At 31.5% G+C, this 12,925-nt stretch overlaps 1 protein-coding gene across 1 annotated transcript; it reads right to left on the reverse strand.

Annotated features, from left to right (window-relative positions):
* LOC129319955 (uncharacterized) lies at positions 1-2,765 on the reverse strand. Its single transcript, XM_054965066.1, has 3 exons — positions 2,530-2,765; positions 2,235-2,438; positions 1-2,054 (listed from the first exon to the last, which is right to left on the reverse strand). The coding sequence occupies exons 1-3, from the start codon at positions 2,624-2,626 to the stop codon at positions 337-339; spliced, it is 2,019 nt and encodes a 672-aa protein (XP_054821041.1). The 5' UTR covers positions 2,627-2,765; the 3' UTR covers positions 1-336.
* Between the last annotated feature and the right edge of the window lie 10,160 nt (positions 2,766-12,925).

Below are 12,925 nucleotides of genomic sequence, written 5' to 3' on the forward strand. Positions count from 1 at the left end.
TTAAAAGAACCACAGTACAAGTGTCTAAATGTGTCAAACATGGCATGTCCTTGTTAGTTACAAATATGAAAATCAGATATCAAAAGAGAAAATAAAGTTGCCTCGGTAAAATTCCTCACTCTTTCTTCTTTCCACTTTTATGAAGTCTGTCGAAAGAAGTGAAAATTAACTCATCTCACCATGCTGCAAACCAATATATCTCTTCAGAATTCACATTAAAAATTCAGTTCCAAAAAAGGAAGGAAAAAAAAAAAATCAGAACCAGAACTCAGAACTCAGCACCAACAAAGCAGAAAAACTGAAGCAGGCTCATATAAGCAATTTCTGTAAGTGTGTTTAGTTTGTCAAAGTCACGCAACACATGCAGCTGCTGAAGAATGAAGGCCTTGGCTTGCGTTTTTCTTTTCCTTTAGGCAAATTATGATCCATTTCTTTCTCTTCCTTCGCACTACCAGCTTGGTTTTCTTGTTTCTTTGGCATGACAAGAAGATGAGCTTCTTCTTCTTCTTTCAAGAGACCTAAGAATGGAGCATGGAATTTTTCAGAGTAACTTCTTTCCATAGTGACTATTTTCTCCTCCACTGGCATTTCTTCTTCATGCTGTACTACGCGTTGTTCATATTCGGTGCAAGGCATAAGATTTAGAATGCTCTGGTTTGACAAACTTTCGGTTGCAGTCTTACCCTGATGGAGCAAAGGAATGTGATCTGATTCTTCCTTTGACACTTCTATTCGGAGATTGAGATTGAAACTTGGAGATTTTTGCATCAGACAAGAGACATTTGGATTCTCAGGGTTTGATTCCGTGCTATACCTTGTTGTACTCTCCATAACTTCATGAGCTCCATTTGCAAATACAGGATTGCTAAGAAGTGGAACACTGAACAGATTGGCTTCTGAAGTTATTATTTCTGCTTCTTTTAGTGAAGCTGCTTCTGCTTGATCGGAATAGTCTTTCTCTTCTTTCTCAAATGCTTCATCATCAACTATGTCCAGAGCTGGCACAGTCAAATCTGAAGAATCAAGGTTGTTACCTATGCCACCAAGGGACTTGCTTCCATTTTCTTGCTTCCAATCTGAAGCTTGCAGGCTAGTAGAAGTAAAGCTCGTGCCTTGGCTAACGTTGTCCTCTTGGTGACTATGGATATGTAACGTAGAAGAATCCTGCAGGGTTTGAGATTCTTTCGGACCTGAAGTTAAAAAATCTAAACCTTTTAACAGGGTATGTGAAGCTTCTGGCCTTTTGTCTATTTCTTCAAGAACCTTCTCCTCATTATTTTCTTCATCTTCAGGTCTGGAATTTACGACTGTTGAGCCTGAGATAATTTCATCTACTTCAGCTTCAGGAACCGTAAAATCCTCTTGAGCTGGAGTAGTGCTAATTTCGTCTGAAGTTCTGTTGTTATTAATGCACACAACAAAATGGTGTCCATTCTCAGTAACTTTGGGTTCTTCAACTTGATCAAGGTCACTAATCCCATACACACCCGGAGCAAGAACTGCATTCCCATCTCCATTGTAGTCTCCATTAGGGAGGTCAGCCTCAAAATCTTGTGAATTCTCCATTTCTGATCCACTTATGCTCAATTTTCTTTCTTCTTGATGTTCCTTGCCCTTGTCCTCACTGTCAAACTTTAGTCGGTTATCCACCATATCAGATTCTGGTGTTGAATCCATGGAAAGATCAGTAATATGATCGACGTCGGACAATCGGCTGCAATTGCTTTCTTCATCGATACTAGAAGAATTATATGTTATCTCTGATGCATATCCCGCACTGCTCCCTGATTCATCTCCATCTCCACTATCAGTGCTGACTCCGCCTAACATTTTTTCATGTTTTTCCTTTTCTTTATCTGAACTGATATCATCATCCATGGAAGGGAGTGTATCAGTATCCAGAAGATCCCTTCTTTGCAGTGATTCATTGTGTTGGAGTGATTGTTCTTCAAGAACTTCAACAAGCTCATCGTGATGAGAATGTGTATGTGACGGTTCTTGAAGTTCTACTTCATGTGATGTTAAAGCGATAGTATTCTCTTCCTCTGCAGGAACTAAAAGCAAGGAAATACAGAGATCACAAGTTCAAGTCTTCGCATTTGAATATGATAATTTAGATTCTTCTGAGTATAATTATAATTTACTTTCCGAAATTGGATGTAATGTGACATATAATCATATAAGAAGGAATAAGGCCATGACATTGAAAACGTCAAGAAGTGAAGTGGACTAACCTTGTTTGATTGAAGACTCTTTATCAATGTGATGATCATACATAACCAGGTGATTCTTCTTCAAATATAAGTCCATTTGCTTGTCATATTCCTCAGTACCTTCCAGTGAAAATTTTGACAGGATTTTACAGTTCTCACCTCTAGTGTCTGCTAATCCAGCATTTGGAGACATTTCAACTTGTATGATTTCAGTTATTTGTTGCCCTGCAGATTGGAATTCCAAATATTCATTAAACTATGATACTAAGTATTTTTTATTTTCTTGAAATATAGCATCTAAAAAGAAACTACTGGCCTGCATCAGAAAAGGAATCTTTCACATTTGATTGATCATCAGAAGACAAGTTGGTAACTGTTCCCAGAACATCTAAGTCTTCAGAAATAGGATCCATCACATTTTCACCTTGCTCATCATTATCATGTTTTTTTTCTGTGCTTTATCTTGAAGCCCACTTATTCTATCATCTAAACCAAACCTTTCAGCTTTTTCCTGGATAATTTCACCTCCGGTGGATGGATGCTTTTGGTGGTCTCCATTTTCACTGTCCTCGCACGCATTTCCTTCCCGTATGGCATTTTCTAGTGCATTTGGTACATCAACAGAAGCCGGTGATGTAGCATTGTTCAGAACACCTTCAGCTTCAACTGCGGGGGGCATTTGATTTTCTACGGTTACAACATCTCCATGAGTATCACTTTTTGAGGAATCATTGTCAAGCATGCTTATGGATTCAACCGTAGTCAATCCTCTAGCATTCTCTTCATCTTTTTCAGCATCACTTGTTGGGATTGTTTGATTTGGCTCTTTCATATCATCTGCATGACTATCTTCTTCAAGTGTATCTTTTCCAGGTTTAATTATTGCATCGCAAGAAGCATCTGCATGACTATCTTCTTCAAGTGTATCTTTTCCAGGTTTCATTATAGCATCATCAGAAACCACGGCAGCCTCTTCCAATTCATTTCTGGCCTCACATGTTGGAATCGTCTGATTCTCTCCCTTCACACCATCTCCAAGAGTAGCTCCTTTAAATATCTCATTTCCAGGCTCACTTGTATCGTTAGAAGCCAATCCATCAGCTTTTGTCTCACCATCATTTCCTTTAGCAGAAGAGATTTTCTGATTTCCTTCTTCCATGCTCTCAGCTGTAACTTCCTCATTGAAAGCTTTTTTCTCAGCTTCACTCGCATTATCTTCCACTGCAGAAGTGAAAATAAAAAATAATCAAAGCAAAAGAGACAGAATTCTACCTCACCTAATTCAATTCAATACTTGAAATAACAAACCAATTAAATACCAGTGAGAGCAGATGTTGTGTTGTTATTACCCATTTCATTGCCCATGCTCAACTTGTCAAATCCTGCAATATAAGCAATACAGAGAGAATCAGGATAACACACTATTCTTCAAACAAATGGTGTGCTTCTAATAAAGGAGAATGCATCAAAGGAAAGAACTTTAAGCTTGATATCTGAAAGACCAACAATTGTACATCATAGACCATACCATGATGGTGATGATGATATTCACATGCGCCTCAGCTTTCAACATCTTAGTACAGCTTGACTTCTTTAAGATTGCCAGAGTGTTTATACTTGAACAGAACAGCCAGTAACACTATTGCTTACAAAAGCCTTAACTTGAGTCATCTGTCTGCCTGATAATGAGTATGTAGCATAAAGTATATACTTGAACATATCTGGCACTTCTAATTTGACCATGAATGTAATGCAAACTTATGATGAGTTTATTGCGGGTCCATGCTTATCAAGTGGCCTGGTTTGCTCATCATAATGATATTCTCCATGGTTTTCTTAAACTATTATTGCTCAATAGGCTTTTAATTAAGGAAGCTATCATAATACTTCTCACAGACATTTCGACAAACGCTTTGCAGACACAAAAGAGAGAAGTTGCCAGTTGGGTGGGAATACCTACAATATATTAAATTATTATTACTATGCCGCTTCTTTCTAAGCTCATGGGAAAAAAATACTCAATCTCAAAAAGATATCCATGTGCTTTTCTTTTTCTAAAGAACCAGAAGCTCTATAGGTTGTCTGAAAGTCACTACAGAAGAAGACACAGGACCCAGTCAGGCATATATCAAATAGGCATTAGCCACTTTTCCAATAACAATTGGGCAGAATAAGATTTATACAGAAAAATTCTGAGTTAGATCCCACCAAGACAATCACCAAAACATGAATACACCAGATATACTTATCAGTAAGACATATATATCATAGTATCAAACGAATATGAGGGTCTTGATGAGGCTTCAGCAGAAATGGGTTTGTGTGGGTCTGTTAAATTGCATTTATGTGTTAGGTGCTAATGCTTTAGAGCTGTGAGGCTATGAAAGAGGGCATACTTTAGTGCTGGGCTCATCGTGGATGGTTGAGTGAGCAATTTATGCTTTTGAAACTCCAAACTTTTCAAAGGATGAAGTGTTAAATTATTGGGAAAATGAAACCTACCGACTCATAATTTATATGACTAATAAAAATCCAGTATTATCAAATAGCCAATTTTTACTAGGACCAACGTTTTTTGGTGTAGTAAATTTAAATCTTAGAAATTATTAGAGCTTAATTTTAGGTGCTTTAAGTGGTAATTTAATTATATTTTCTCTTTTAAAATATTTATCTATAATTCATATAAATTTTGGATTCATAACTATTATTTTCTTTTTTTTTGTCTTCAAAAGCTCAAAGATAAAACCATCTAAGGTGCACTATAACTAGAACACATTTTTCTTACAATTATTTTGTGAGAAAACAAAGAAAATCTAACATAAAAATACTTTTCTTTCTGATGTCCCCTCAGTGGAATTGGGAAGAGAAGAAACGTGTAGAAAGTAAACTTTTTTCTTAAAATTATCGGAGAGAAAATATAATTGCTATATATTAAAAGTTTTCTTGCAAGACCAATGAGGATTGTGTTTAAAGAAAAGTACAAGTCTCTCATAACCAATGACGGACCCAGAAAATTTTGTCACTGGGGGCACAATTTATATAATATAAATATTAATATTTTAAAATATATTATAATTATTTATTAATTAATAAAAAATAAAATCATGAAGCAATAAAATAGCTATAAAATTATAGGTTAAAAATAAAATCATCTTAATATAAGCAAAAAATATATTTTAAATTATAAAATAATTAATACTACCTCTGTCTCAAATTATAATACACTTTTAAGGAGATTCAGTATCTTAAAATATAAAACACTATATTTTTAAAGGAGATTTAGTGTCCTAAAATATAAAATATTTTGATAAAATAAAGTTTCATTAATAATACTTGTTTAATATTACCCTTCCCATTATATTTTTTCTTTAATATTCTTTCACAAATAGAGTATTAAATAAATGATATTTTTAAAAGTTTACATGTTTGTTTTGAAAAAATAAGTTAGTAAAATTATTTAATGACCTTTTTTTTATATGTGTGATTTTGCCTCACAGTGTCTTATAAATTAGGATAAATGGAGTAGCTATTAATATCATACTTTGATTCTCTTTCTTGATGAAAAGAATCACACTCTTTTAGAATAAATATTTTCAATATAAAGGATTAAAGATGGTTTTTCAATTTTACTCACACTACTAAGTAGAAATTAAAAATTAAAAAATTTACAATACCTTAAAAAGTAAAGATTAATATTTTATTTTACAAGTAGAAAAATATTGTGTAATATTTAATATATTCTTATATTTATATAATATGAACCAAAATTTTTATTAGTTGCTCAAAATTCATATCTCTACCTACTATACAATTAGCAATACAAATAGTATTAGCTTCCTTGATTGGATTAGTTTTCATGCATGAAAAACTAAAATTTTTTAAGAAGAAACTGAAGTACTGCGAGAGCATTTTTTTTTTTTTGGTGGGGATGACAATTTTATGGAGGGGGCAAATGAAATTTTCCCCTTATTATAACTAAAAGACTTCATTGGTTTTAGTGGGGGCAGCATGAGGCTAAACATAGATCCATCTTTACTCATAACATAATAAATTAATGTCTAAATTACGGACATCAAGTATTTAGCAATGTCTCAAATAAAATTGTTAAAAATTTTTCATGAAAGTGAGCGTATATTGTGAGCATTATGGAGTGTGTGTTATTATTAATTAGAAAAATGAATAAAATGCATAGGTTATATAACGGCATTTTGTAAAAAAATATATTATTAAATAAGTATTTAAGTGAAAATAGAGTGAATTATAAAGCAAGTGTTTTTTTAGAGAAAGAATTTCTTTCATATAATTTCATGAGAAAATTTCTCATATTTCTTGGATTCATTTAAGAAAAATTCTCTTCTTTCGTTTTTGTTTTTGTTTTTGTCCTACTTTGATTATCAAAAAAAAAAAAAATTCTCACTTGGATAACTTAAAAGAAATCTCTCTTTCTTTTTAGAAAACAGAAATTTCTCTCTTTCGTCAGAGAAATAGTAAGCTTTCTCTTGGGCATAATTATGCAAATTCCTCATAAAATTTTATTCACATTAATTATTTTTCACTTTTTTTCATACCTTTTTCTCAATGTTTTTTTGCGGGAAAAATTTTCTCACCTTTCCCTACGTGTTTTCTATCCAATTTTTTCCCCAGTTTTCTCGCATTTATTTTATTTTTTCGGACAGAAATTGCAAGGACAAAAATCACGGTCAGAGAAATTCTCACCAGAATGTCAATGCCACCCTCACACCAGATATAACTTTTGATAAGACTGCTAATTCAGGCAGGTCAGGCTCAATTTGATTTAAACTTATTTAAATCAGGTTTAAAATATCCTGTCTCTTTAAAAAAAAAACTTATATAGTTAAACTCAGTCTTGACACCTTTGAGTTTCAAGCTTAGTCAGGCCGGCCCAAATACTTAAAACTTTTAAAAATATTTTTTTGAACTAATTTTAATTTTTAAATAATTTTATTAAGCACAAAATAATATTTTAACTTCAAAAGAACAAAATAAAAAAATAATAACTTATCAACTTTGTGTTTATAGCTCTGCTATTGTTTTGTTATATTATGTATAATTTATTCATGAATGTTTCCTTTACTTATAAATTAATGTCATAATTGTTTAAATATTGCTTTAGTCATGGTCATATATAAATATTTTATATATTTTAATTTAATCATAGTTAGACTACTAATTTAAAATTATTGTCCTGATTAGTTTAAAATTTTTAATAACTTTTGGGTAAATTGTACTTTTTATTTTTAAAAATGTGAAAAAAATAGCCTTCATTATATTATAATAAAAAATTATTTAATTATGAGTAAAATAATTTTTTAATTATTTCTTTCCTTAACTTTTTATATTGCTTAACCTTTACATATAAGGAGTTTTTACTCTAGTTTATTTTTAATTTTTAATTAAATTTGACGTAGACGATAATCAAATAATTATCCAAACATATTTTATTTATTATATTTTTTTAGTTGTAGAGTCAGAAATTCATACATACCTGAATTTTATTTTTAAAATTATTTTTAATTTTATTTTTACTTTAAAATTAATTATCTTATTTTATAAAAAATAAAAAATATTTTTTAGATATGCAAATTATGTATAGGACTCAAATTTTAAAAAAATATTTTGTCTTAAAATATTAAAATATATTTTAAATATAATTTTAAGATATTTTATTGATTAAAACAATAAAAATATAGAAATATAAATTTTTTAATTTTTTTAAAAATAACTATAATAATGCATCAAATATATAATATTTTAATATAAAATAATATAAAATTTAAAGAGTTAATTAATATTTATTATATTTTATATATATTTTAAAAATTATTTTTTTATTTAGATATTCAGGCCAAGCCTGAACATGATTAGGCTTAACTTGAATTTTTTTTAGGCCTATTTGGGCAACTCAAATAGACCTGAATATTAAAAAAATTAACATTTTTTAGGCTTGGGCTTAAATTTTTCTAGTGAATTTGGGTTGGTCTATCAGGCTTGACCCACATTACCGATTCTAACTTTTGAATGTGGGACTGAAGTCTAAAAGCTGAAATTTTCAATTAGAAAAATTGTCATTTTTCTTTTTCTTTTTTTTACATGTAGCACTGGCATCCTAAACTTGTCCTATAGCAAGTTGAAAAGAATTTAATGGAGGGACGTACTAATCTAGATCCAATCAAAACAAGACCTCAACTCCAATCTAGGGGGACTTTAACTAAGGTACTAATTGTAACGGGTACAAAGTTCAATAAGAGAGACTATTTTAAAATACTAGCTTATTGAGTTGAAAAGCTTTTTATACTTATAAACTCTACATTACTTGTAAGGCTTTTTAATATGGGACTCATTACAATGCCATCCCATCAAGAGACGACATTCCCGATGATTCCACTCCATGGTGCTTCCCTTGACTTTCTGCTTGTTAAAATCTTCTGTGGGTACCTTTTGTAGGTGACTTTTTCCGTGACATCAGTCTCTTAACAAAAACACTAATATAATGAGCATAAGTCTAAATAAAAAGTTTATCCTAAAAAACTAGTCTGTTAGGTGAGAAAACTCTTTACACTTATAAACTTCATACCACTTATGAGATTCTTTTATGTGAGACTTGTTACACTAATTTTTTCAAATTGAATAAAAAAGAAACCCTTTTGAGTGAAAGTTATATCACTAGCACTGTTACATTTTTAGAACTTGAACTCAGATACTTTTAATTGAGGTAATATAACCAGTTAAACGGAGGGTAGGATGATTATTTGGAAAAAAAAAAAATCTTTAAACCACTCATAAACTTCCGAATTCCTTCCTTGTTATCTCCCTTTCCCTTTGCTTTTCTTTTCAACCCAAAAAGCAAAACACTTGCCGCCACAAAGGGGAAAGGAAAATTAAACAAAAGCGAAACAAAACTTGAAATGATAGTTGCAGCAGATTAATTGCATCCATAAGGAGGATTCAAAGGTTGTAGAATTTAGTATTGAATTTTACGCTAACCATCATTGTCGGTAGCATGATACTCAAAACCTTATTTAATCTTAGGGTATAAAATTTGAAGATAATTATCATTAAGGTAGGAAATTCAGTTTTACTAATATTCTAAAGTAATCATGATCATTCCCATTTTGTGCCATGTATTACTAAGGCGTGCTTATGTTTAGATATTGAACCATTTTGATGTTCGCCTAATATTGAATTGGATAACTTAATTTGTTAGGGGTATTCATGATAATGTTGTTTCGGATTCCAGTCATATCAAAATGAGTCTAGTTCAACTTGAAAATAATCAAGATGAGACATCATAGAATGAGGCAAAATTACACTTGAGACATGAATGAGACATAGGTTAATTGTCAAGATGTCTCAGCCTGTCTTATCTCAAATAAATATCTATATTATTTTTTAATTTTATGTTGTTATTACTGATTAAATTGAAAATTATTTTTGGGATATTATTCAGGGGGCGAGATTAATTATAGGCAGAGATTGGCTTGTCAACCTTAATTTTGTACATAGCAATTATGTTAAAAATGCTAACGCTATGACTATGTTTACTCATACTTTATTCTATGATAGCCATTCTTCAACCATCTTCCAGCTTTCATTAGAGAAATGAGAAAAGGGAAATGAAATAACTACGTACTTTGATCTTGTGACCTTTTGGTCTTAATAAATCACTTTCTAGTCCCTAAATTAAAAAAAAAAAGTTACATATAGTTTTGCTTATGAAAAGATGACAATAACATCTCTCGAATTATATAAATATTAATTTAATTCCTTAAAATATTATAATTTTATTAAAGGGACTTCTATATTAATAAATTTTAAATTGAAAAGGAACATTTTATCTTTATTGATAAATTGAAATTTTTTCAATAAAAATTGTTATTCATTAAACTAAATTTATGATTGGAGTTTATTATTTTGAGAACTTATTTTTTAATAATGAAAATTACATTTGATAAGTTATAATTTCTTGTTTAATTCTTGTGATTCACATAACAAAAGTTGTTATTTCCTAAACAAAAAATTGTGACAGAGGCTTACTATTTTCAATAAGGGTAAAATAGTTTTTTCACTTTAAAATTTGTTAATACAAAAATCCAAAAAAATTTCAGTGAAATTATGGTATTTTAAGGGATCAGATTATTATTTATATAATTTAAAAGATTTTATTCTCATTTCCCTTTGTTTATCCCTTTTCTTGAAAAATAGTCATATATTAAAATTTAATCGGTTAAAATCTAATTTTATTCTTAAAATATTTGTGGAGGAACACCCATTAAAAAGAAAATAAATAAAACAAAATTGGCCCTGCTGTTGGAGAGGCAAAATGTTCGTCGTTTGGATGATGTGGGCTCGACAAACATGGCATACATTTGACATTTACGAGTAAAACTATATAATTTTTTTTAACTTCTTGTTCTTCTGAACATTCATCTAAAAAAAATACACCCCAATCCCAGATAAACCGAAGACATGAGAAAAAGTATTGACATTGTGTATAAATATTAATGGTAGTCATCAGTGGGTTTTTGATGGGCCTCAAAGACTCGGAGGTCTCCACATCACGAGTATTAGAGTGACTTCAATCTAATCTTACTCATGAACAGAGTAGCCAATCGAAATTAGTGCATTGGCTTGGGCTTTCACCCTAAGAACAAACTTTGAAATTGATTTGTCGTCCTTCTTTGTGTTCTTTAACTCCTTCTTATATTGAAAAATCTTAGCTCGAGTGTGAGCTTGGAAAAAATCAGAAATACGCTTCTAGAGGTAGTACAACCGATGAGACGAGGAAGCATGGAATCAGAAATCGTAGACTGAAGCCAGGAAAAATAACAAATGATCTTCCTTATACCAACTAAGATACTCGGCCGAGACAACCCCAGCTTCAAGATTGGCACTGGATTTAAACTGAGGAGGAGATTGACCAGTTTCCAAGAAATAAAAGAGGCCGTGACCTTGGACGGCAAATTTAATCTGCTAACACCAAACAAGGTAATTGTGCTCATCGAGCTTTAAAGAAACAAAGTGACTCAAAGCTACAAGTTCACCAGGCTTAACGAAATCAACAACAAGTTTTCCATCGGATTGAGTTACAGAGGACGCAAAAGAGGCCATTGTTCAGAGCAAAGAGCTCTGATACCATACAAGGTTTTAGCGAAAAGTGAAAAAGTAGAAAGTTGAGCTCATCACATTAACAAAAGGAGTAGAGTACTGATGCACAATAAAGTCGGTTCACTAATCGCTAAACGAAACTAAATGATTACAAGTGGTAACAATATAATAGAACGAAGAAACTAAAATATACACGTGGCATAATTACACTTTACATTATGTTCTAATAATGAGGAACACGGTGCACGGAAGCAGTGCTGTCCGGCGGAGGAGGCGGTGCCTCCTATAAGTAACTGTAGAGGAGGGAATCGGACTGAAGAGGGAGATCAAAGTAGGTAAAGCGGCGGATGATCAGCATTGTAGAAGGAAGAGGTCGGCGGAGGAGGAGGATTGTCTAGTAAAGACAACTTAGATGCTGGTGTGTGAGTAATCTTCACTCTTCAGTTTGTTCAACTTGTAAATTTGTATGTTGCTGCTCTAACTTTTCCTTTTCATTTGTAATATAAACATGATGAGTTTTCTTTGTTGCTTCGACATAAAGAGGGTCTGAGACTAAGAGAATTCAAATTTAGTGATTATACCAATATAAATCATTCTGATTTTGTTGAATGAGGGAATCAAGCTGCAAGCTGTGATTTCAAGCAAGAGAGATTTGCAAATCTATAAGAACTTGCCGAGTGGGAGAAGAGACCAGGTGGGAAGAAAAGAAAGGAAGCACAGAGAGATCTGGACGTGAGCTTCAGCGGTTGACGGACGATAACGACAGACACACGACGTCTTCATGCGGCTCGCAAGTTGGAGCTGTTAGGCTTGGCGCTTCCATGCGGCGAAGACAAGGACTGAAACATGGAATACCTGCGAAAAAGGCAAACAAGGAAACGTCAACATTCAGTCAAAGTTCAGTTCGCATTTTTTAACGGGCCTTTCACGTTTGTTGCTACGATAAAAATGCACCTTTATCCTAATTTAATTTACTGAAGTTTTTGGACAAATCATTATATTGAAATTTAATTCATTTGATATAGAAATTTGAGGCATATTATTATAATAGCTAAAATTAAAACAAGTGTTGTTCACTTAATTTTATGCATTATGGCTAAATTTTTTTTGGTCTCTTGTGTTGACTGGCTGTAGTTTTGTAAGAAAAATTATGTATAGGTCTCATATAAAGAATTTATTTACAAACAGGTCTTGTGAATTTAAAAAAATAAAGCCAAATTCTTTAAAATTTGAGTGTTATTAAAGTTTTAGGTGAAAATTCTTTATGCCCCTACTTATTAAAACAAAAAAATATCAATAAATTGAAATTATATTTATCCTTCACTTAGCACTACAATTTCACAATTTTCAAGTAAAAATTTTTGATTCACAAGTAACATTTTGCATGTTTTATAAGTAATAAACTAAAATCATATTTATTTTTTACTTACAATTGAAAATTCACGATTTACAAGTCAAAATTCTTAATACATAAGTCATATTTCATGTTTAACAAATACAAATGCATCCTTTTTTCATATATAATTTGATATATTTTAATAAAGATAGTATTGTCTTTACACCCCAACCACAAATTACCATCTTAA

This window comes from Prosopis cineraria, unplaced genomic scaffold, assembly GCF_029017545.1.
Source record: "Prosopis cineraria cultivar Desert tree isolate PC_DT_omini unplaced genomic scaffold, ASM2901754v1 PC9, whole genome shotgun sequence".
In the NCBI taxonomy this organism is placed as follows: Eukaryota; Viridiplantae; Streptophyta; class Magnoliopsida; order Fabales; family Fabaceae; genus Prosopis; species Prosopis cineraria.